Source organism: Rhamphochromis longiceps, linkage group LG4, assembly GCF_057381845.1.
Source record: "Rhamphochromis longiceps isolate RC_006_pf linkage group LG4, R_longiceps_female_GT1.1, whole genome shotgun sequence".
Classification (NCBI taxonomy): domain Eukaryota; kingdom Metazoa; phylum Chordata; class Actinopteri; order Cichliformes; family Cichlidae; genus Rhamphochromis; species Rhamphochromis longiceps.
The window spans coordinates 2,790,039-2,815,859 of NC_140560.1; the positions used below are offsets into that span (position 1 = coordinate 2,790,039).

The window sequence follows — 25,821 nt, forward strand, 5'->3', positions numbered from 1 at the left end:
ACGGCCCCCTTTAATGTGACGCTGCTGCTCCGAACAATCACTTCCGTAAACACGCAGTTCTCTTCCTGTTACTTTCGCGTGGTTTTGTTTTCCGGAAGCGTGATTCCTTTGATCAAACTAGTTAACGCCACAGTATCGAGAGCTGTACGGTGCGAGAGATGTAACGAGCGAGTCTCCTTTCCAGCTCTGTCTTTCAGCTTAACAAGCAAAGACCAGCGTTAGCTGCCTGGTGGGTTATGGAAATAGACGGTCGAGACTTTCTGAAGACCCCTTCTGTGAAGACGGTCAGGTTTGGAGGTAGTGTTGCGGAGACGTTAGAGAAACACAAACACGTGAGTTGTATCTTAGGGTTGTCATTCTTGGAAAACGATAAAGAGAGATATTAGGGTTGTTGATTTTGGTGACACATCCACGAGATGGTCCACTAAGTTATTAAATGAATCTAGACCTTCCTGCTGGCTTGTCTGTGGATTCTGCTGACCTTCGTAAAGTTGTTTACAAACACCTCTACGTTTCTTACGGTTTTGGCGAACTGCTGTTTCTGCTTGTTTTTAAGGGAGACTCGAGTGATTATGAACTCCTGAAACATCAGCTGGTTGATCCTGAGATAAAGGTAAGCGTCAGTGTGAGGGCACCCTGTGGTGTGGTGGACTTTGCTTCTCAATGAACGCCCTCTCCTCCGACAGGATGCTCAGATCATCAACTGGCTGCAAGAATTTCGGTCTAGTGTGACCCACCTGACCAAGGATCATGAACAGCTCATTTATACTATACTGGTGAGTGTAAATATTAACATGATGCAAGGAGAAGAGTACTGTATTTACTCCACTGGGGGTCTGAGTTGATCTGAAACAAACATCACATCAACAAACTGTATGCTGCTGATTAGCCTGTCAGCATGGCAAGCAGACGGCTCAGCAGCAGGTGTACCGTTGCCTCAGTGTCCGCCATTGTTGTGTAGTGTTTAAATGAGCTCATTTTTGGGTGTCGCTGTAACGAACCCACGAACATTGAGGTGGTTCTCAGTTATATTGTAAAATGACCAAAACCGAGCAGAGTAGGTACGAGTGGAAAAGTGGCATAAGCTTTAATTTTTAAATGGATCAATTTTAAAGTTTCAGAGCTTTAATATGCAGCTTTAGACCTAAACAGCAGCTCTGAGTGCAGGCAGTGCACTAAATGACCAGGTTAACCAGTTTCTGCAGCATTAATCACATGTTGCATTTTACCACTATATTTATATGTTCTGTCGATTTTTACATTTATTTGATAATGTTTCTGTTGGAGCTGTGATGAATTTTCTGTTTACTGTGGGATTTTCACATGACATGTGAAATGCCCATTATAGTTTAGTTAGATACTGCCAACACCACCCCTGTCATGTGAGTGCGCAGGGCAAACCCCAAGTTAACTTACTCACACCAATCACCACAGTTACAGAACAAATGTCACCTGACACAAAAACATAGAGTCAAACACAGGATGAACTGTAGTCCTCATGTGTGGGGCCCACCTGCACACTGAGCCGTAACACCAGCCGTCCACTCCGTCAGCAACAGGCAAAAAAAGCGAGTGCAAGACGAACTGGCCTGTGTAGGACCTGCTGCCTCGCAACCCACCCAAACTGCCCCACAACTGAGAGAAAAAATGAATTTGTTTGATCTTAAACATGTAAATGTTAAAAAATGTATCCAAACAAAGTCATCAGGAATTTGGCAAATACTTTTTCACAGCACTATTATAGCCTAAAAACAGGACCAATGCTGTTGCTGGCATCTTGTGGCAGTAAATTCAAACTTTGAATGAGGCAGTCTGTCATTATAGACTCATTCAAAAAGAGGCTGGAAATGCCTTTTATTTTGTTTTCTCTAATAAATAAATGCCTATTGCAAGCCACACTCATAATACCTTGATTAGTATATTTTTATTATATTGTCATGACTGTCATCACATATTTCTTTGAAATATAAAATTAATATAACTTATAACCCAGCCCTGCTCCTTAGTGTGGGTGAGAGATCATTTGCTTTTTAAAGCAACGTCTTAAACTAGTGTGTATTAATAAAACAAAGAAATTAAATTGAGCCAAGAAAAAAGAGGGTAGATATACAAGATATGGAACATGTATGCCTTCACCAAATTTGTTACGACCTCATTCCAATATGAAATTCAATTTTCTTTATATTGCATCAAATCACAACAGCAGTTGCCTCTACAGTCAACAGGGAAAGTATTATTGTGATCAGAGCTTAGAGAGAACAACACATCCAGAACGCTGACCCGTTGTTCTTAGTTGAATCCACACCCATTTAGCCTTCTGCTCCTGTAGTAGCCAGACAATAACCCTTGATCACTGGTTCCCCCACCAGCATTCAAGTTTGAGTCAGGACCAATATTAGAGTCAAATATAAAATGAAAAAAAAATTCCCAGGAAAAGCCGTGGTTGATTTAACATGGACAAACCTTTACAAGCCTTTTGTCAGTATGATATGCTGCTGGTAATGTGTCATCTATTCTGTCATTTTGGTGCACATTTTAAACCCTTCAGTCCACCCTTCATGTGGTGTGAATCAGCAGACGTCCAAAAAGCTGATTGTTTCAGCATATAAACACACTGTGTGTGTGTGTGTGTGTGTGTGTGTGTGTGTGTGTGTGTGTGTGTGTGTGTGTGTGTGTGTGTGTGTTTTATAGAGGCTTCCTTGGCTGGGCCGGAGCCAGGCTGTGGTGGACGAGTACCTGGCCTTTCTGGGTAACCTGGTGTCAGCACAGACTGTCTACTTGTGTGCCTGCCTTAACATGGTGGTCTCCCACTTCACCCCCAGTATGTTACTCTGATGGTATTGAATTAATCATGATTCATAAACGTGTTACAGTAGTAGGCTTGTGATGGTCGACAGGATGGAAAGGAAATACATGCTGTCAGATGTATATATGTGATAAATAGTCACAAATTCTGTTAGATGTGGAGAACAAACAAAAGTCAAGAATATTTTCAGGTAGTGCTGTGCTTCTGGTGACTCGGCTCCATGTTTGCACATTTCTGTGTAGTCGATGATAGACCTTTCCCAGCTTCAGTCTGAAAAAGAACACCGGTCACATATAATTGTGTTATCCTTTTAAATTAACACCAAACATTGCAAGTTTATGAGGAGCAGGACTGATAACTTTCACTGCTTAGCTCCTAAATTAATGTTAGTGTTATATTTTTAGCGATCGCCACTAACTTAATGGTAACTGAAGAGATGACTTAAAGGGTTAAATGATTAATGCTAATGTGTGTGCCGGCCAGGTTAACTTTTATGATAACTGTTTAATACTTCATCCATCCATCCATCTTCAGCCGCTTTATCCGAGGCCGGGTCGCGGGGGCAGCAGCCTAAGCATGGCCCATGTACCTGAAACATAAGAACATATTTAATACTTCAGTGTTGTGGAAATGGGAACTTTACTAACCCTTGAAATTCTGCATGTCAACTCCTCCTCCGTGTTCAGGTGTAATGAGGGGAGGGGTTGTGTGCAGACGGGCAGCTGTGTGACAGCTGGATGAGGCAAAGGCAGTGTCTGTACTGTAACCAATGAGTATCTGATCTGATAGTCACTTTTAGGATCTGATAGTCCGTTTTTGACAACCCTGTACAGTATTGTTGTCTTTCTTGTTGTCATCTCTGTTGCATGATGGAGAAACAACTTGTGTGTTTTTTCAGAGAGAGTGACCATCTGTGAAGGAGGAGTGGATATCTCCGATTCAGATGATGAAGATGAGAGTAAGTTTTTTCTCTTCTCCTATGAAGTGGTGGTTTCAGACATCTTAACCTTGCAGTGGTTCACAAAGAAGCGAGATGCAGGTGTGCTTTGTAAAGCATCGTTATGTTCACTAAGAGCTTGTATGGCTTTTTTTTTTAAGATCTACCCAGAAACTTCGATCACTGTCACCAGGCGCTGCAGCTCATCATCAGATACGTGCCCTCGTAAGTCTGTGTCACCTGTTATTCTGCTGGCTGCTGTTTTTGGCCTTTAAACTCTGAATTTGTACACTTGAGCTTTGATTCATCACTGGACTTCTCTGTGGAGGACCCCGAGTGACAAAATAAATTATTTAAAGGCACCATTAAATAATTCATTAACATTGGAATTAATTAAATAAATATTTAATTACTTAATTAAATGCACATTGATTTCATTTAGAAGCATTTAATAAATTATTTATTTATTTCAAATTGTACTTAATTATTCCATCCATCCATCCATTCGCTTCCGCTTATCCTTTTCAGGGTCGCGGTGGGGCGCTGGAGCCTATCCCAGCCTATCCTATCAATAATTAAGCCTATCCCAGCTTAATTATTGACACATTTAATTAATTATTTAATAACATTAAGCATACTTGTTTCAGTCGCCCATTCTGAATCATAACTAACATTAAAAACATGTTTAAGGAGAAGAGAGCAAATAAATAATCAGTGATCAGTAATCTTTATAGAAAGAGACATCACTGGTTTCTGTCATGTAGTAACTGTTAGGTTTACGTGTACAAAGCTTGTGAGACACAGATTTCAAAATGTTTGACTAATATTTTAATTGTGAATATTAATCATGAGGCTAAACGGGCAGTCCAGCTGCCGCCATCACGGAGTGAGGTCAGCATATCCAGGATATCTTTCGGTTATCTGGAATCACTGACCCTAACACTGGGAGCAGGATAAACGGTCACATGAAGCTGGTTATCAGCTCTCTGAGTTAACTCAGCTTCACGGGCACATGAAAGTGTCGGCAGCATCAAACGAATCTAACGGTCATCTACGAATCGAATTCCATGGCAATCGACAATGCCACGCACTGTCTGCGCAGTGATTTTAGTACAGCATTTAAAACATGTTCCCCACATCATTCTTCAAACACTTCAAACATGCTGTAAATAAAAGACTGAGTGAAAACGTGGCGCTTCCAGCTGATTTATAATCACAATGATCAAACCTGCTGTTTGAGTTTGTGTTGTCTCAGCTGCACACTCGCTGCTGTTTAAAGGTTAAGAGCAAAGATTTCATATAAAACACAGACTCGGTCTACGTACACATTTGACATGAGGTCAGTAATTAGAGTGTCTGTGTCCTGTTCTAAGATCATATATGTAAAATTGTTCTTGGCCAACATGAGACAGTTAAATATAGTTGTGTCTGTGACTTTATATTACTGATAGCCATCAGGGAAACACAAAGACTGGAGGCAGACGGGCTGTTTTCATCATCAACACATTTCCATGTGTTTCACAGTTTTACAGCAGGACCCTGCTGTACATTAAACAGCTGGCACTTTTGTAACTTACTGGCGATATGAGTGTTTACGTTTTTCATTACAAAAAAGTTGTCGGACTTTTTAACTAAAGTTAACTTGGAACACCGGGGCTGTGAGCTCGGTACACTCTGTTCACAGTACGCTCTGCTAACAGTCAGCTGGAACGTTGCCGGAAACATCATGTTCTATGTTGACAACCTGACCAGAGATGTGAAGATTACGCCACTACATTTTGAAATGCATTCTGGGATACCTGCTTCCCCACACTACCACCAGTTCATAGTGATTGATTATCTAGGATCGACCTGTCTTGATTAACTTTGCACAGTAACCAATCAGATGTTAGACAAGCTGCGGCGGCAGCATTAACCCCGCCCCCGGGTTTGCTGGGTGAGGCTGACAGATAACATTGATTCAAGAACACAGCCGCAGGGCCAGGAGTGCCAAAAAAATCATTAAATAATTAATTACATTTGTCATTAATGAAATAATTAAATGTGTCATGAATTAAATACAATTTGGAATAAATAAACACATAATTTATTAAATGTTTTAAATGAAATGAATGGGCATTTATTGAATTATTTAAACATTTATTTAATTAATTCCAATTTTAATGAATTAATGAAAGATTTAATTAATTATTTAATGGTGTATTTAATCAATTCCTTTTGGCACTCCTGGTCCTCCATATTCTTTCAACCCCTTTGTGTGTAAAGGTTAATGTCTCTAGTGCTGTAACTTCACAAAACCTCACAAAACCACGGGGTTGGTGGCACTGACCTTTAATAAACTGCAGTATTGTCCACATGTTCACATGCTAGGTATGTTTTTGGTAGTCATAACATGAGCAAGTATGATATAGATATCCAGCTAGCTTTAAATCTGGCAAAATCCCATTTCCAAATCTGCCCACGGATTTGATTTAACTAGCTTATCTTTTCCCTTTAAGGTGGTATTCTTATCTTGTAATTGCTGCAAGTGTATTTCTTCCCTTTTGTCTCAGCAGGCTTTATTATAGTATAACTTGCTTTCTTCTTATTATTTGACATTAATTTACCTACTAATACAAACAAGTAGCCACTAGCTTGTTACTGTAAAAAAAGTTATCTTGTAACTAATGTTGTTGCATAAATGGATACTTTGTATACACTTTGTTTTATTTGATGTCAGTCAGCCTGCATTGTGGTTTCACTGTGATTTTCACCCCTCGTGTTACATTTTTTAAATGTTTTTGTAATGTAAAGATTTTTCCTCTTCTTTTAGCACAAGTCGCTTTCTGATGCCCATTTTGCAAGAAAACTTTCCCTTCATACAGAAATCCTCAAGAACACTGGTAAGATACAGGCAAGACCCTGACGTCCCCATACTATTAATAGGCTGTGGTCTATAATTTAAAGAGTCCACTCTGTCTTCTTTGTAGATCATTGTTAAAACTTCTTCCTTCCAGGAGGTGCTATTTCCCTTTTCATTTCACCTAATTAAATGTCCTTACATAATTTCATCTTTTTTGTTTCATTATTATTTTGTTTTAGAACTCTTGCTAATAACCTCTAAAGTTGTATTTATTGTAGTTCATAACAGACTGGGATCTCTAGTCTTAATAACAGCTCTTTCAGCTTAATGTGTTTTTATTGATCCTTTGAGACGTCATTTTGTACCTCTGAATATTTTTGTGTGTGTTTGTTTGTTTAATTTGGGTCCTATCAAAGGCTTTTTAATGTAACTTTTTGTAGATTAGACATTGAGGAGATTAAAAAGACTGTACAAAATGGGACGTCATCAGTTTTATCAAAAAAGTTTTTGATTCTTTTTCAAAGTGTACGTCTCTGTTAACTGATGGATGCTTTACAGGAGTGTTACGTCCATAACCTCCTGAGGATAACAGTGTACGTCCCCTCCATTCGACGAGACCTACTTGAGCTGATCATTGGAAAACTGCTGAAGCTGGATGTGAGTGGTGCACCTCCAAATTCTGCTATTTGTAGTTTAATTTGAACGTAACAGTAGTAACTCAACATGAGTTGTGTGGTAGGTGCTCAGGTAGGTTTATTAAGTTTTGGATAGTGATACAGTTTGTCTGATTTTGTCTCTGGTTATCGCTGTAGTGCAGAGCTTTCATTCAAGAGGTTTAACAAAAGAAGCTGCATCCATACAGGGAGTGATTCAGTCATCACGCATCATTTTGAGGCTCCAGTTTCATAGATAATCCTTTAATGGCTGTATCTCACTCAGCACTGTCCTGCACTCTTATTGGTAGTTGCTTCAGCGCGTGGAAGTTCAGAGAAGTTTCTGGTCCTGCCCTCTTCACTTCTCCAGCTCAAAGATAAGAGACAGCGCTCATATCCCACTGATTTGGTGCCTGTCCATTGGGTTTCACCACAGTGGAGTCTGGACTGTTTTCTCTGCTTATGTGCCAAATAACCATTTCATGTCTTTTTCGAGTCTCGGGTGCTGTTTGGCAGTGTGACTGAGACCTGCAGTTTATGTCCATAGAAATCACCAGCATGAGCATGCACTTAGTAACAAGACAACCTAGGTCACAAGTCAATAATTGTGTTATTAACATCAGATCTACCGCCGAGTCCTGTTGAACTTGTTAGCCCGTGGAATGTGGAGGTAGCTGACAGGCCAAGTCTCTGGGAAAGGCTGAAGCAAAAATGTGGGTATGGGAGTAATTCACTGAGAGCCTGGAGCAATAATTTTGGTCTTCCTTGAGACGTTTCTGTCACATAACTTCCTGCTCACCGCATCACTGGTTACCTTTTGAATTCAGAGTCCATTTCAAGATTGTGGTTCTGACTTTTAGAGCTCTTCATGGAGAAGCATCAGCTTACATCAGTGAACTTTCATAGCTATGCATCTCCAGCAGGTTCCTGAGGCCTTGTGATCAGGGCCTACTTATTGTACCTAAACTAAAAGAGACAGAGCTTTTGCAACAGTAGCCCCCAGACTCTGAAACTCTCTCTCCCTGAATTTGATATATGTGTACTCTGTGATTCCACCGAGTCACAAGTGGACTTGATTAATGTGGAATCACCGACAGTACCTCCGGATCAACACTTGCCAGGATACTGGAGAGGAAAGTATCAGTTAGTCGAATCTTGGATCCAGGAGGAACAATGCGGTTATGGAACACATGGGACTTTAGAGAGACAAAATTACACAAAAGTATCATCTTTCAAAAACTTATGGACCTTGTTGTATAGTCTCTTAGAGGCCTGTCAATACCAAAATATGTAGAAACGTATGCATGCAAATAAATTAGTCATATCTGACTTATCTGTTGCAGAAGGACATGTTCAGACATAAAATTGATCAATTCATTTTTTTCTGAACAAGTAGCATCAGTTCACACATCACCTGCTGCTTTCTTCTGGAAACTGGTGAGATATGTCAAAGGTGCACATGTGTGCGGTACATTTTAGGTGAACGCATCCCGCACACATATTGAGGAGGCTGAAGAAAACCGAGTGCAGACCCAGAAAGCAGAGGAGCAGACTGAGGAGTGTCTTTTTGACATGGTAAGAGCCAGCAGGGTTTGATGATAGTAATGTTTTTCCACAGATAAAATAAAAATGACTTATTCCAAAGCATATGAATAATTGTCATGACAGTGAATAAATTAAATAACTTAAGAAGTCAACGTTTTCGGCCAGCATGTATGAGAGCTCAAATGAAACTGTAGTTGGGTTAGGTTATTGGACATTTTTGGCACATGTGAAATCTGATGTGCAGGAGGTGACATGTTGTTGATTGTTGTGCTGTTAAATCAGCGACAGTTTTTTAAAACCAAGTTTTCAGGCTTTAAGGGAAAAAACACCAATATAGAAAATGTCAATAAATGTACTTTCTGCGTAAAACATAACGACTCTGCACAAAAAGTCAGGCTGCTGTTCTTTTAAAAGGTTGAGTCTGGGTGTACTAGTGGTGCAAGTGTCAGGCTGTAGTGGGTGAGTGGGTGTAGGGTTAGGTCAGTGCAGTGGTTTAGTGTGCAGGTGATCTTGTTTAAAAAGTTCAGGGCAGTTGAGGAAAGATGACGAAGGGAAGATCTCTGTTCCTGCAGTAACTCATAAAGCCAAATATGCAGATGATGGAGATGGCTAAACTTCACTGCAGTGGACCGGAGATGATACGCTGCTTTCCAGTGGCCCATAGGCTGTCCACAAGGTGCACAAAGTCTCGTTTGAAGTTCACAGGCTGACAGAAGTCATTAGTATGGACAACGATTGCAAAGGCCTTGTGGTTTTCAACAGCTGCAGATTAGTTGGAGCAATATCTGTCACACAGACACCAGCAGAGCACAAGGTACGGCCACACGTCAGACCATAGAAGTACCAATACCAACCACCATGACTTAATGCAGTCTTGGGAGCCGATGAGGTTCAGCCAGGTGGCAGCAGTAAGGCTGAGTCAGTGGTGTCTGTGAGGCAGAAACCAAGATGGTGTCAGAACCTTCATACTGCTCTGGAGCAGATGATTGTTCCACACCTTGGCTGGTCTTTCAGGTGACCCCGAACTGGAGAGCGTGGTATGATCTACATTTTCCATTTAATAACATTTCTTGATCTAACATTCCTGGTGTTTCATGAGCACAGAGAGGTGTGTCACACTTCCTTTGCTCACATACTGTCCTCCTTTATACGTTAAAGACCCAGTAATTCATTCAGTCTTTAAGTCTGTGGTTGAACCCAACACCTCGCCACTGAAACTGCATGTGTAAGGCACCACATGAAGTCATCTGAACATGAGACCTGGGTGTGTTGGACTATAACTGAAACATCTAAGTGGACAGCCTGAATAAAACTATTCCTAGACATAAAATCTAAATAAGGAAACATGGGCAGCGTCCTGGACCCAAATTTGAATTTGTTCTCTTTATTCTTTCTTTTAATCCTGATAACCTCTGTGTGTATCCGGGTTTCTGTTAGGATGAAGACGTGTCAGCAGATGAGCCCACCAGGACGACTGTGATGGCCCATCCAGTGGCAGAAAGACTAGATACTCTCATGGCCGTGCTTATGGCTTACATCAAGGATGTCTGCTACGTTGATGGTAGATGCAGAAAAAAAGCTTTTTATACATGTAAATCCATAAATATTTGGACAGTGACTATATTTTTGTCGTTTTGTCTTTATATACTACTAAAGTGCATTTAAATCAAGCAACCTTTGAAAAGGGTTTTATTTTTTTAAATAAAAATGGCTCCTAATGCATTCATGCACTACTTTAAGTAATTGAATTGAAGCTCAAAGCCTGATTCAATCACATCTTTATTGATTGATTTTAGTCCAAATACTAACCATTGTTTAACCCTGACTTCTTAAGATTAGACCATCTTTTCCAGGCCCGACTGATACTGAATCCTTCAGTTTCTAAACTTTTGTAATGTAGGAAGATGGAGAATATTTATACTAAGCTGTACGTTAATATTTTTATGTATTGTATTGTCTCGTGTTTCAGGGTCTTTTCATGCGGAAAGGACAAAGGAGCTGTACAGAGATTTGTTGACTGTATTTGACAAGCTCATTCTGCCAACACATGCTTCTTGTCATGTGCAGTACACTCTCTTTTACCTCTGCAGCTTCAAACCGGTCAGTACTCCCCACATATACTGGGACCAGTTAACTTTGGTTTTTGCATTTTACTGGCAGTCTGGGTTTCAGCGACGAGATGTACAGGCACAGGAAAGTTTCCAAACTCTTACATCTTAGATAAAGATAAAATAGATAATTTGAGAATGATTTTAAATTCAATTCTGGAGAAGAGAAGCCATATATGAGAAAAATAATAATAATAATAATAATATTAATTGTGTCAGTCCTCTTACTGTAGCATTCTGGATCAACTCAAGGCTTTTAAAGGAGCATTTGGAGCAGCCTGGTAATTAGAAATTGTAATATTCCAGCCTAGAAGTAGGATAGCTTTATCTGATGTAAACACCACTTTCTGCATCTGTAAGGGCTGCTTTACCTCACAAATGGCACAGTATGACAAAGTACAGCTGGTGTGGGTGCCTGTGGAATCAGGAGACAGACACTATCTCTACTTTCAAGATCAGGCTTCAAACTTTCCTTTTTGCTAAAGCATATAGTTAGGGCTGGACCAGGTAACCCTGGATCCTCCCTTAGTTATGCTGCAATAGACGTAGGCTGCCGGGGATTCCCATGATGCACTGGGTGTTTCTTTGTCACCTTTCTCACTGGGAGGTAGAGCTGGGCGATATAAGATTTTTTCATATCACGATATGTTTTTTTCATTTCAGGCGATAACGATATCTATCACGATATAAGCCAAATAACTATATTTGTAAGATTTAAATGTGCCGTTGCTCACAAGTAAAATGTGAAATAATCAGCAGCTTGTTTTTATTTAAATATTTATTTCCCATAATAAGTTCAACAGGGTAGATGTACTTAAGGAACATGAGACTTTTTCAGATAAATAAAGGCAAATATTGCAAACTACACAAAAGGCAGCCGCTAAAGCGTTTAAGTTTCAAAATAGAACAAACGAAACAGACTAAATTGTCAATTCCACTTAGAAACAAAATATTAATTCTAAAAATAAATCTTAGTTTGTTTTACAGAAGAACAGACAAAACTGACTAACTTTTGTCAATATCAAATAAACTGAGAACTAAAAGGAAATTCTCAATCTCTCCTTGTTGTATAGCTGAGCTTTTCAAACAGTTTTAACAGTTACTTTAGTCTGACAAAAGCCGAATGACGAATTAGCGCTTCCAGTCAGAGACTGAGCTGCACCGCTTTATTGTATTTCCAGACTTGCTTTCGGCACAATTTACAGTGCACGCTACTCTGTTTTTGTCAGACTTGAAATAGCTGAAATACCTTCACACTACGGGACTTCTATGGCTCTTCTGTTCAACAATCTCTCCGGCATTGGAACCATCATCTGTTTTCTCTTCGGTCACGCTCTCGTTGATTTTTCTCTAGTCAGCGCACTCACTTCCTCCATTACCGCTGGCTGCTTCCCAAACAAATACACATGTGCGGCTTGGCACTTGCGCTGTACGTAACAAGTCACGTGACGTGACGCTGTGGCTGTGATTGGTTCGGCTCTGCACTACTTAATTTGGATTGGCTGTTCTTTTTTTCTTTTTTTTTTTAAGAGGACAAGAGCGGTGAGGCCTATCGCGATAGTTTAATTTTTCTATCGAGAAAAAGTTATTTCGCGATACATATCGTTATATCGCCCAGCTCTACTGGGAGGGTTTAAAAAAATTGATTTTCCGTTTCAAATCGAGTTTAGCTTGAATAAAGCCACATCGATTCATTCAATCCTAAATCCATTTTTAAATATAAATGTATTTTGCCAGAAACTTGGATTAAAGCTCACGAAACTATTTCACCGCCACCAAACAGCTAAAGCAGTAAATGAGAGCAGGAAGACGGATTGTGCACAAAGATGTAAACACGGAGCGTGGATGGAGCCCCGACAGCACGTGTGCAGACACGTCGCTGCTGAACGCCGACACCTCACAGACTCTGATGCTGCAGGTTTCATCACTCGGACCAAAATTCACTGAACCAGCAGCAAAAGAAGATCAAACTACATGTTTGATCAACATCGTCATTAATTCACTCGGACTTTGGCTGTTTAGCTTCCACCACAATAAGATCTCACTTCCTGCGCAGCTCTGTCTCTCTGTGTACTTCAGGAACAGCTTCCAGTCTCAGATCTCTGTTTTCTGCATTATTTGTACTAGAGATGGCACGATACCACTTTTTTATGTCCGATACCGATATCATAAATTTGGATATCTGCCGATACCGATATGAATCCGATATAGTGTTTTTTAATCAACAAAACTGTTTTTTAAATATCTTGCTGCATTTTGTATAAGTTCATACTCAAGTTTAAAACAACAACTACACTAAAGCTATTCTGTTATACCTGTATACAAAAAAAAATATTTCATAGTTCAGCAATACTGATCAATCTAATAAACTTAAACCTACACCATCCTCCCTATTCTGGTATTTTAAAGAGTACTTAGCGTAAATATTAAGCAACCTAACTAATAGGGTTCCAACTCCCAGCAACAACAAAAATAAATAAATAAAAAATAGGGAACCACCCCTCACGCTCCACCTCATGATGCTTAATCGACGTAATCAACCTTAATTTGATGCAGTGTGAAAAAAAATGCACAGAAATCAATTATTTTTCAAGAAATATTAAATAGATTCAACATCTTTCTTCAACAAAATTGCAGACTGCACAGATGGTACCTTCCCAAAGGAAAAAGTACTATAGCTTACTAGGGTATATATATTAGACTTAATAGTCACTATATACAGTAATTGACTTCTATTCATTTTACATCAAATTAAAACTTTGGCTGTCAGATAATTATTTATTAAAAGCTCGACATTTTAAATGAGAATAAGAAAGAAAAGTATGTCTTTGTGCCCCCTTTTCCCTGTTAATGCCCTATCGGCCCCCCTGGCTAAACTTTGCTAGATCCGCCCCTGCACAGTTACCAGCGTCAGCTACGTAGAAAAAGATCCTGGAGTAGAAACTAATAATAAATAAATTCTAACAACAGCTGATCAAGCTTAAACGTGCTGCTGTTGTTCAGCCGCTGGTTTCCTCTTTCTGGTGCAAAGTGGGCCAAAAGCAAACAAGAGAGACTCACGACAGAAAAGCCAATCAGCTGATCATTAAGCAGTTTCATGATTGAAGTAGCAGCAAGAAGAGGCAGTCGCTTGTTAAGCTTAACGCAGGAATGCTTTACAAACATTCAGAGATGGACTTACACACTTGCTTTACTTCTCTCGGGGATAACTTTGTCGGAGATGAAATGCCGGGTTGCTAGCGAAGCTCCACATGCTATCCAGACCACCGACAGGTCCCGCATGCCACAGCCGCTCTATCACGTGATGCATACTGCTCCGACGTGCTAACGTTCTGAGGTGAGTTACGGGGTGTTGCAAGTTTTGTGAGGTGCTTTCGTGATATTTAATGGATCGGATTACATTTTTTATTTTTCTCCGATATCCGATCCAGTAATTTAGGTCAGTATCGGACCGATACCGATACGTAATATCGGATCGGTCCATCTCTAATTTGTACAGCAAAACTTCAAAAACGACTCTGGACGAGAAAGCCTCATTTCTGCTGTCAATACTGAAGAAATGTCAACTTTTACAAAACTCTCAGCTGTGTCTCTAATCAAACCTCTGTGACTTCAGCAGCATCAGGTCATGTTCAGATGCTGATTTGTGGTTTTCTTCAGTTTTTGTTCTACTGCAGAATATTTTTAAGGCTGCTGTAAAAAGTCGGGCCAGGAAAATCTGCTTCATGTTTTTCTGTTTTATGCTCACTTACTTTGACACAAAGGCCTCTGCTGTGATGAGGTCTCACAAGTGCCAACTTTGTTTTTATACATAGATATAAAAATATGTATCTGATATGGATAATGATCAGAATTATAATATTTCTCTCTGAGTCCAAATGGAATCGAATTGAATCAATTATAGAAATGAGTGATGATACGCAGCCCTAATAGAGAGTGAAGAAGAAACGCTCAGTACATCATAGGAAGGCCCCAGCAGCCTATCGCAGCAGGGATGGTCACCTGATCCAACCCTGACTATAGTCAGGAAAACGCCCCACAACATGACACACCATTAGCCTGACTGATACAGGATGGATCCATCAGACCAGACTACAGTTTGCTTCTATCGTCCAGTCTTGGTGAGACTGGATCTGACAGGAGTGCCGCCCAGTGTGTCTCCTACTGCTGTTGTAGAGCTCTTCCATAGATTCAGGCTTTCAGAGTGCCCTGTCTCTTATATCTCAGCTGCCACTGACATTGCTACGCATATTATATTTACTCATGTTCATGGGTAGACTGGCTTTTTCTAAATCATCCTTGTCCTCAACATTCAGAATATATGATTTATAATGCATGTATTTATTTAGCTGGTTTATTCGTACTGACGTTTATCATTCATTACTTTGAGACTAAGAGCTTCTGGAGTTGTGTATATTATGTGTTTCCTGTGATATATGTCACAGGCCCTGGCAGAGGCCTTCTTGGATCACCTGTGGAAGATCCTGCAGAACCCGTCTCTGCCTGCTGTCCTTCGCCAGGCTGCTGCTGGATACCTGGGAAGTTTCCTGGCCCGAGCCAAGTTCATCCCATTGAGGTGAGTTTATGCGACACCTGCTTAAGACAGCACAAATGCAGCAGGTGCAGGTTTTTAACGGGTTCTTCTCTCATTCTGTGTCAATGATGATTCCTATAGCACTGTGCGGGCCTGTCTTGATTTACTGAGCTCCTGGATCCATCAGTACATCTACAGCCAGGACAGCTGTGGGAAACAAGTCTGCTGTGACGTCAGCTTGCACGGGCCCTTCTACACTTCCTGCCAGGCTGTCTTCTACACGATCATCTTCAGACACAGAGCATTGCTAGAGGCCAACATGAAGAAAGGTAGAATAGAAAACTTTGAGCTAATATCAGTTTATTTGTTTTAATTACAGGTAAAAAAACAACAACAATAAAATAGCATGGGAGCAAAAATTACCTCAGGCTGCTTGGTTTAATTTACTAAAATCAGTTAGATGTAAGCACAGGTTTCAGCAATGGGTCTGAATCATTACCTGATTTAACTGTCTCTAGTGTCACATTAAAGATGTCTCATTATGTATTTTAATGGCTTTCAGCAAGGCAATTATTTGAGTTCACTCTGTAGAAATCCCTTCATTTCTGGGATGGGTGCTTTCTCTCTTCCTGCGTGCCACAACAGTGATCCTTTTTAATTTTCATGAAGTAGATGGCTGTCAGATCTGTTGAGGCCACCAGATGGGGAACAAAGATTGTTTTCAAAGCACTGTGCTGACGCACCATGACACAATGGCACACAGCATGGTTTAATAATAATAATAATAATAATAATAATGGATTGGATTTATATAGCGCTTTTCAAGGCACCCAAAGCGCTTTACAATGCCACTATTCATTCACTCTCACATTCACACACTGGTGGAGGCAGCTACAGTTGTAGCCACAGCTGCCCTGGGGCAGACTGACAGAAGCGAGGCTGCCATATCGCGCCATCGGCCCCTCTGGCCAACACCAGTAGGCGGCAGGTGAAGTGTCTTGCCCAAGGACACAACGACCGAAACTGTCCGAGCCGGGGCTCGAACCGGCAACCTTCCGGTTACAATACGAACTGCCAACTCTTTGAGCCACGATCGCCCGTTAGGACATTTCCTGTGACTCTTCTCCCTCAGATGCCTCAGGATGTTTCTTAGAACTTGGCGTTGACTAACTTTAAGCCTCTTAACTTGAAAACTGCTTGGTCATCACCAGAAACGATACTTTATGCAAAATTCCAGTCAGTTTGAGATATCCATGATAAAGAATAGCGCACAGTGTAAGCTGTCAGAATGAGGATTTTAGGGAAAATGGCAGACATGCTGGAATTCATTTAGACTGACTAGAACACATGAGCTTGATCAACTGTTTTTAAATCAGGTATGGTTTTTGTTTTTGATGCTCTCCGGACCTTTTGGTCACACCTTGTCGAATATGTTCTGACTCCTCCTCACTGGGTGTGTGTACGTCAGGTCTGGAATACCTGCAGAGTCTGAACCTGGAGCAGGTGGTGATGTGTCAGCTGAATCCTCTCAGAGTCTGCCTACCTTCAATCACCAACATGTTTGCTGCCATCACAAGGTGCACATGCCCCCAAATACCATTGACCTTCCTGTAATCCTGAACCCTCTAGATTATTTTCCAGGAACTTTTCAAGAACTAAATGATTATTAGACATGCTAATATTGAGGGGGCCTCTGGTCGACTTCAAGTAAAAGCTCTACATTTGTTTTCTAACTGATGTAAAAACGCTAAAGTGTACAGCATTGTCAGTAGATCACAGTGCACGCACTAGTGTGTAGACTAGAAGAAAGTCTTTGCATCAGTTATAAAATGCTGGTATTTTTCCTCCTCGTCATTCCTACCAGCAGTTGTTTTTGTTGCAGGAAGTACCAAGTGGTGTTCTGCTACACCATCATAGAGAGGAACAACCGGTGTGTGCTGCCAGTGGTCCGCAGCTCTGCAGGAGGAGACTGTGTGACCACCAACACCAACCCACTCGACAGTTTTTTCCCCTTCGACCCCTACCTGCTCAAGAGGTACACTCATTGTTTGATTTATTTCCATTTATTTTGGTTTACGCACTCAGCAGCTAGGCTTAAGCGACATTCTTCATACTCCGATTGCTCCCTTTGTTCCCCATCACCAATACTGATACCAAAGTCTCTGGAGTGGAGGGGTCGAGTTAATGTGCACCCATGAAGATGGTGCTATCCATCCTTCACTATGACACTGGTGCTGGGGAACACCCATGGGGGAGTTTATCTCCCACTTCCACCATGATGAGAAAAGAAAATTAGTACGAGAGTAAACAAACAGCTAAAATCATATTTGCTTGAAAGTACAAAACGTACACTTTTTGTACGTTTTGTACTAAATCAGCCACTTGAAGCATGTGACTTCAGCTCCAGCAGAAGCTGGAGACATGGGGAAAATGTAACTTTTCTCACATTAAAAGAAACGAACGGGAAGCTCTGCTACGTTTCCATTATTTTCCATACGTCTGTGAAGGTTCTCAGTCATCCAGGTCATCGTGGCTGGGTACTCTTCCTTTGAAAGAGCCAAGAGCCTCTTCAAAGGAAGAGTACCCAGCCACTGGTACAGATATGTGGACGACACCTGGGTCAAAATCAAGACACAAGAAGTGGAATCCTTCACTGCGCACATTAACGCTGTGGATAAAAACAGAAAGTTCATCAGGGAAGACACAAAGGACGACTGTTTGCCTTTCCTGGACTGCGCTGTGCACATTGAAGAGAACGGCAAACTCAACATCGAAGTTTACCAGAAGCCCACACACACGGACCAGTACCTCCTCTTTGACTCCCATCACCCTCTGGAACACAAACTTGGAGTAATCAGGACCCTACACCACCGGGCAGAACATGTTCCCTCTAAGCCTGAAGGGAAAAAGAAGGAACACACACATGTAAAGGAAGCACTCAAAACGTGCGGCTATCCTAAATGGGCGTTCTTAAAGTCAGCAAAGAGGCACAGAAAAGAAGACCAGACACCAGCGAGGGAGGATAAGAAGGACAGACGCAACAACATTGTCATCCCCTATGTAGCCGGTGTACCAGAGAAACTCAGGAGAGTTTTCTCCAAGCATGACATCCCAGTGCATTTCAGACCCAGCAACACGCTCAGACAGAAACTGGTTCACCCGAAAGACAAAACTCCAAAACACAAACTTAACAATGTGGTGTATGCTGTACAGTGCAGCGAGGAATGCTCAGACCTCTACATCGGAGAGACCAAACAGCCACTTCACAAGCGCATGGCACAACACAGAAGAGCCACCTCCACAGGACAAGACTCAGCATCCATCTGCATCTTAAGGATAAAGGACACTCTTTCGAGGATGCCAATGTTCACATTTTGGACAGAGAAGACAGATGGTTTGAAAGAGGAGTGAAAGAAGCATCTATGTCCACTGTGAGCGACCATCTTTGAACAGAGGCGGGGGTTTACGACACCAACTCTCTGCCATCTATAATCCAGTTTTGAGATCCTTTCCAGACGCCTTAACGCCCACTCACATCCTGGGCCATCTGACCTCAGGAATTCGCATGATAAGGTGGGGCCAGGTTTCACAATGAGCTCACCCGAAACTCTGGCTGATTGGGACCCACACCCAGTTTCACACCTTGGCTCAGGCGATTAGAGGATCATCAGGGGTCCTTTTGTCCCTCTGTGGGGGGAAACTCCCACTAGGTTTATATCTGGGACTCTCCACCATTTGACCTTAGAACTGAAGAAGCTTCTCGGATGAGAGGTGAAACGTCTTCAAGCAACTTACAGAAGTCCAGACGCTTTTCTTTGCAAGCTCCTTTGATTATTTTCCATACATTCATTGTTTAAGTGCATCTCGCACTTCTATTATTCTGTTTAGTCCTCTTTCTACTATTTCCACGATTTAGCAGTTAAACCATTTTACTTAGATTATTTTACTCTTTCCAATATGTTTATTGGAAATTTGATTCCTGATTATATGGAAAAAACTGAAGCATGATAGTTTTCCCAGCACTTATGTCTGCACAAACAGGATTGTAAATATAAACTGTATATTTACAGGTCTGGTCAGCTCATTGAACCGTTGTACCAGGTTTGGGATGATCTATCAGACACAGAGCCATTTCCCACCAAAAGAGGGCAACAGGTAAGATGATGATTGTAACAGATTTATGAGGGGTTTTTTAAAAGTAGGGGATTTGGACAGGACAAAAAAATAAGCAGGCCTATAACTTCTTTTCTTTTTTTTTGTTGCCTGTCCCGTTTGGCTCTTCTGCATCAGAATTGTTGTCTAAAGGTGAAGAAAGATGCCCAACGGATTTACTTTACCAAATTGACCATACCAGCCGTGCCGTAATGGTCTATTTGATTCACCTTTTATTGTTTATTTTATTTTCACTTGCTAAACATGGGACAGATTTGACTGGGGGAAAGAAAAGGGAGAAAGAAAGAGGGAAAGAAAAACAGCAGGGAAGAGGGACGGGGATAAAGGGCAAAAAACAAAAACCAACAAAACTAACAGACAAAAAATACAAATATCGATCACCTGGATCAGCTGCTGAGAAAGAAAAAAGAGAAAACAAGCAGAAGAAAAAAAAGAGCAACATAATAAACAACATCACGATGATATGATAATAAGTTTTCTTCGTCCCACTCCTTTTTCAGGCAAGTTTTGTTTTTTGTTTTGTGTATTTTATGTTCAATATAGGTATTTGTTGTGCCTGAAAATGAATAAATAAATGAAATGAAATGAAATATATGGGAATATAACAGTAAATACTAAATATTAAACATTATTGTGCAGCACGTAAGTTTGACAGCGCACAGTGTGCTTTGAATTTATTTATTTAAAAGGTTCCTTCATGTAATGATCTGCTAGAGCAGTGGTTCCCAAACTTTTTTTGCTGGGCCCACCTTTGTTTTACAAGAAAAATGTTCGTGCACATGCACACATCCTCCAACCACACACGCCCATATTTTGCTCCATTGTGGTTTATTTCACACCTCAAACATTTAGTAAACAATTAAGCAAATACAATAATCTGCAATAAATTACAGGTAGTAAGAAAATGAACTACTAACTCTTTTACGCTGCGTCCGCACCTACACGGGTGTTTTTGAACACGCAGCTGTTTCGTCCATGTAAACGGCGTTTCGAATCACCGAAAACTGAGATTTTTAAAAACTCCTTTTTTTACGTTTCCGTGTGGACGAGGAATACAGAGTTGGTCACACAACGTCAAAGGTATGTGCCTTTTTCACGTCACGCTGTGGCCACGTTATTGTTTACATGGGATGAATTGCAGAATGACAGATAGAGACGAAATACTGTTAATCTGACTGTCTGCAGGTTTTACGCGCAGGTACTGTCCCTCCATTTACAAAGGCAGAGGCGTCACAGTGTCATTATTTTACTGTAGTTGTTTTTTTCCTGAGTAATAATGTTCAACATTGCATCAATACATTTTTCAAAAAATGCTTCTCTGTGCAAAATAGGTTTAAAAACATAAACAGCTGTGGGATCCTGTTTGTCCGTGATTTGAACCGAGGGAACAAATCGTGTCAGGATCAGCCTGATGTTATTTGTATCCAGCTGTAACTTTTACTGTAGAAAGAGCAAACATCTCCAACATGTCAGGAGCAGTTAGTCATTACAACAAGTGTTTGTGAACTAAAAGTCAAGAATGTGGGATCCTGTTTATCTGTGATTTGAACAGCCCAGCGCTGCTCCCGACACAGGAAAAACTAATCCTGCAGGGAGACCTACCTCGGCACTTGTGCAGGTGAAGCCAAAGGGAAGATTTGCTTCACCATGTTTTCTAGTCTTTGGCTTAGAATGAAGTTGCTCTGGAAACATTTTCAGCGATGCTTCATCTCCTGCTTTGCGTTGTCCCAGAGAGGTGGCGTCTGATACTCGACCTGAGAATCCAAAAGAAAATCCAAGCATCTTACCAGTCTTCCTAACCTAAACAAGAGAAAAGGTTTTAAACAATGGTGGTGCCACAAAAGCAGAAATTTCTGATGCACGATCGAAAAGCGTCACCTGCCAGTCTGGACAGGTCCCAAATTATACTCAGCCCTATTCAGTCTCCAAGCACTGATCAGCTGCCACCTGAAACAACAGACAAAATGAACAGTTACACACCCAGGTGTGGAGGCACACATACCATGCATAAAATTATAACCTGGTTCATAAACTTTTAAAGCACCAATGAACCTAACCCCACTAACAGTGCTAATCATCACACCACTGCGCTTCCCACTGCCTAACATGTAAAAGCAAAATAATGAATAGTTAACTTTTCTCTCTTTTATAGTTTAGAGATTATCAAGTTACATTTATGCTAGTATGATAAATGGACTTATGGTTCTTATATAGCGCTTTTCTTTTGTCTACTCTGCTTGAGCACTTATAGCACTTTTTACAATTTTTTCACACACATTTCACACACAAGCACTTTTTTTTCAACATCTAAGGGCTTTTTATCTAACATTCACTCTGAGTTGAACCTATCTAGAGCAACGTGGGTTTAGTATATTGCCCAAGGATACTCGGGCATACAGACTGGAGCAACCTGCGATGGACCACCAAATCTACCACCTCAGCCACACTATATATGTCAGATCCACAAACATAAACCCACACCATCATCTTTTCTTTTGTACCATTCTCTGGTGGAACTTTTGTTCACTTGCAGGTGCAGTGAAAGTGCATGCCTCTGACTAGAGAGCACTATCTGCTTCGATCATAACACAAACTGAGATTATATCTCTATAGCCAGCAAGGTGTATTTGCACTGGCACAAGCATAAATTCTTAACAGCATAGAAAATGTAGACATGACAAATACAGGCTTTTAATATTTGTGTGGAAAAGACCTAAAAGCTGAGAGAAGACAATAAAAAGAAACTAATAATAAATGCAGCTAAATTTGTCAAATAGCCAACATGTTAGCTGTTGGGCCTGCTGCACTGTAGTACCAACGACTACTAGAAACCTGGCTGCACAGTTACAGGAGGCTGCTGTTGCTAGCAGTTGGAGGACCTGCTCAGGAGGTAGAGCAGGTCATCTACTGATCAGATGGTTGGTGGTTCGATCCCTGGCTCCCCCCAATCTGCATGCCAAATATCTTTCATATTAACCCATTGCAGTAAGAATCTGTGTGAATGGTAGTTAGGGAGCACTTAAAAGCATAGAAGAAAGTCCTTGTGTGAATGGGTGAATGTGACATGTTGTATAGAGCGCTTTGAGTACTCCAGGAGAGTAGAAAAGCACTATATAAGAACTCAATACTGTTCCCCCTCAGACTGCAACCAACTGCAAGGGGAAATATTAAAACTCATGAGAACATTAAAATGTAAATGCCTGACTGTGATTGTTCATTCTGTGTGTTTCAGGGCTCGAAGGAGGATGAGGATGACTTCCTATGTGGAGAGACGCCTCAAGCCGAGGGCATTGTGGGACTGACGCCCAACTCCTATGATTCAAATTTCCACAGTCCAAGCAGCTTAGGCTCACCACCCAACACCCTCCAGAGGCCATTTTAGTTTCATTTGTATGGCATGTACTAGTAAGGGCTGTTGACTTCTTCAAGTTGTGAAGAAAGACAGCAGATCCTGTACCATATGATGCTTTTATAAGCTCCAACCACAGTCTGGAGAACACCAGCCCAGGACAACATGGTTGTGACTGAAGCACTTTTTAGATCTGGGATAACATTATTTTATTAAAGTGACAGAATTCAGACATTGATCAGTTTTATGTTAATGTTCTTCACCACCCACAAATACTTATGGTAGTGACAGAGAGTGTGCACTAGTACTAAAATGTTCTCTCCAACCTTGTTAGTTTGTTTAGGTGTGTGTGTCTGTGTCTCCGTGCGTGCGTGCATGAGTGAGTGAATCTTTTCAATTGGGAAAATGCATGACGCTGCAAGTTAAAGCAGACTTAGTAAGAAACCATTGTGTACAGGTTATTTATGTTTAGTCATTTTCAAGTAACCAATAAATGAACTGCGACTTATGCAGCACTTTTCTACTCTATTTGAGCACTCAAAGCACTTTTGTTACTACAAGCCTTATTCACACAAACACTTTGTTATATTCCTGATCTCTTTTAACCTAAAATTCTCATACTGACAGTCCAATGCATGGATCGGGGAAATTCAGGACTCAGTATCTTGCCCAGTGAGAGTGAAGGTGGCCCCCCCACCTTCTTCAAATCCAACAAAAGTGGTATCAAAAGTTTGTGGTGGTTTGTGCCACTTTCATTTTAAAGATATTAAAGAAAATTTACAGAGGTCATCTGAGGTCAAGCAGCCCCCCCATTACCCAAATCAAACAAAATTGATGTCAAACATTTGTGCTGGTTTGTGCTGCTATCATTAGGTCTGTAATTTTTTATTATTTTTTTTATGTTTTTTGCCATTTTTTTCTGCATAAAGCTTTTAAGTAACTTTAGTTCTTTTCATAAATATAAAATAGTTATTACTTTTTAAATTTTTAACCCTTTAAACACCAGTTTGTTTGTCCGCTGCACTAGCTGGAAGACAACCTCAAATCTCGCAATTTTATATAATTGCATTGCTACTGAAATTTCTTGTATTATTAATAGAGTCTGGGGCATGTAATTGATTCACATCAACATTGTTTATAATGCATTGTTATTTTTGTGCAGTGACAGAAAAACATAAAAACTCCCTCGCAGCTTGTTCGTGGCCAAAAGTGGCCACCCCTTGTTTACGTTTATAAAATGCTATAAAATTCATATGTATTAAGAAAAAGTTCCACTTTTTTTGACTTGTTTTTTTTAGATTAGCATCAGTGCTGTTCATCAAGACCAAAATTTCAATCAAAACCATAATTTTAACCCTTTAAATACCAGTTAAATCACATAATTTTAATGATTTACATAGGGATAAAAGTAGGGGTGGGTTTTTATAATCGATTTATCGATTAAAATCGATTCTGGCTTGGATAACGTAAAATCGATTCATTAAAATCCTGAATCGATTTTTTAATATTAATTTATTTTGCCCGAAATGCCAGAATCTCAGGTGAAAGATCACAAAAGTTCAACAACCACCAAACAGCTAAGACAGTAAATGAGAGCAGGTACACGGCTTCTGCACAAAGACGTAAACACACAGCGCCGACGGATCAGAATCAGTGAGATGTCGCCTTTCTCAGCTGACAGTCGGGGCTGAAAGCCGACAGCTCGCTGATTCTGATCCGCGGGTCCGCGCTGTGTGTTTACGCCCTTTTTTTAGCTCCCCAACTGGGTCTAGACTGGGTCTAGAGAGTATTTTAAATTCAGGGAATTTAAAATAGAAAGTAGCTCATCCACAGAAGGACTGGTAGCTCCCCTTACGATAAGGGTTCAGATCGCGCGAACAGGTGTGGGATTAGAGCTCTGGGTAGCTCCCCAACTGGGTCTAGAGAGTATTTTAAATTCAGGGAATTTAAAATAGAAAGTAGCTCGTCCACAGAAGGACTGGTAGCTCCCCTTACGATAAGGGTTCAGATCGCGCGAACAGGTGTGAAATGTGTGTTTAGTTAGTTTGTTTTAATCAATTTTAAATCATGCTTTTTATTTGTTTTTGTTTCTAATGTCTCTGTAAAGCACTTTGAATCACCTTGTTGTTGAATTGTGCTATACAAATAAATTTGCCTTGCCTTGCCTTTTTGCGCTGATCATATGGCTGTTAGTTTTATCTCTCTCCAAACAATATTGACCGAACCAGCAGCAAAAGAAGATCCAAACCACGCTTCACATAAACATCGTCATGAATTCCCTCTGACTTTTGCTGACTTTTCAGGATAAAAATCACACTTCATGCACAGCTCTCTCTCTCTCTCTCTCTCTCTCTCTCTCTTTTCTGTATTATTCGCTTGCTTGTTACGCACCAGTCTACTGTTGTTTACAGGCTGTCGGCCGACGTTTTTTTTTTCCCTTTTACTTACTTCCGAAAAGTAAACCTAATTTCTGCCGTTCAATATTGAACAAATTTAAACTTTTTAAAATTAAGCAAAATGCAAAACGCTTAGCCGTGTCTCTAATAAAACCGCTGTAACTTCAGAGGTAATGTTCATATGTTGATTAATGGTTTTCTTTCGTTTTTGATGTACTGCAGAATATTTTTATAAAATCCCAGAACAGGAAAATCACCTTCATGTTTTTCTGTGTTTTATCTTCAGCTACTTTGACACAAAGGCCTCTGCTGTGACGCTCACACCTTTGATAAAGTCTTGCGTGTGTCAGCTTCCTTTTAATAGATACAAAAATATGTAAATGTACTGATCTGAATTATAATATTTCTGACTGTCAAAATTTCCCAGAATCAAATCAAATCGAATTAAATTGAATTAAATCGAATCGATTCGGGACCT

At 40.5% G+C, this 25,821-nt stretch overlaps 1 protein-coding gene across 1 annotated transcript; it reads left to right on the forward strand.

The window, feature by feature from the left end:
- The first annotated feature begins 50 nt into the window (after positions 1–50).
- Positions 51–23,475, forward strand: rrn3 (RRN3 homolog, RNA polymerase I transcription factor). The gene is made up of 17 exons (XM_085402885.1): positions 51–332; positions 557–613; positions 687–776; positions 2,692–2,821; positions 3,705–3,764; positions 3,905–3,968; positions 6,556–6,625; positions 7,144–7,242; positions 8,718–8,813; positions 10,221–10,344; positions 10,753–10,883; positions 15,337–15,467; positions 15,567–15,754; positions 16,894–17,002; positions 17,308–17,460; positions 19,496–19,580; positions 22,831–23,475. Exons 1-17 carry the CDS (start codon positions 237–239, stop codon positions 22,978–22,980), a joined length of 1,833 nt encoding a protein of 610 aa, XP_085259011.1. The 5' UTR covers positions 51–236; the 3' UTR covers positions 22,981–23,475.
- Positions 23,476–25,821: the final 2,346 nt, after the last annotated feature.

Coding starts and splice junctions, on each gene's coding strand:
- rrn3 (XM_085402885.1), top strand. CDS start 237: ATGGAAATAGACGGTCGAGACTTTCTGAAGACCCCTTCTGTGAAGACG. Junction 17,003..17,307: donor ATGTTTGCTGCCATCACAAG/GTGCACATGCCC, acceptor TTTTTGTTGCAG/GAAGTACCAAGTGGTGTTCT. Junction 17,461..19,495: donor GACCCCTACCTGCTCAAGAG/GTACACTCATTG, acceptor GTATATTTACAG/GTCTGGTCAGCTCATTGAAC.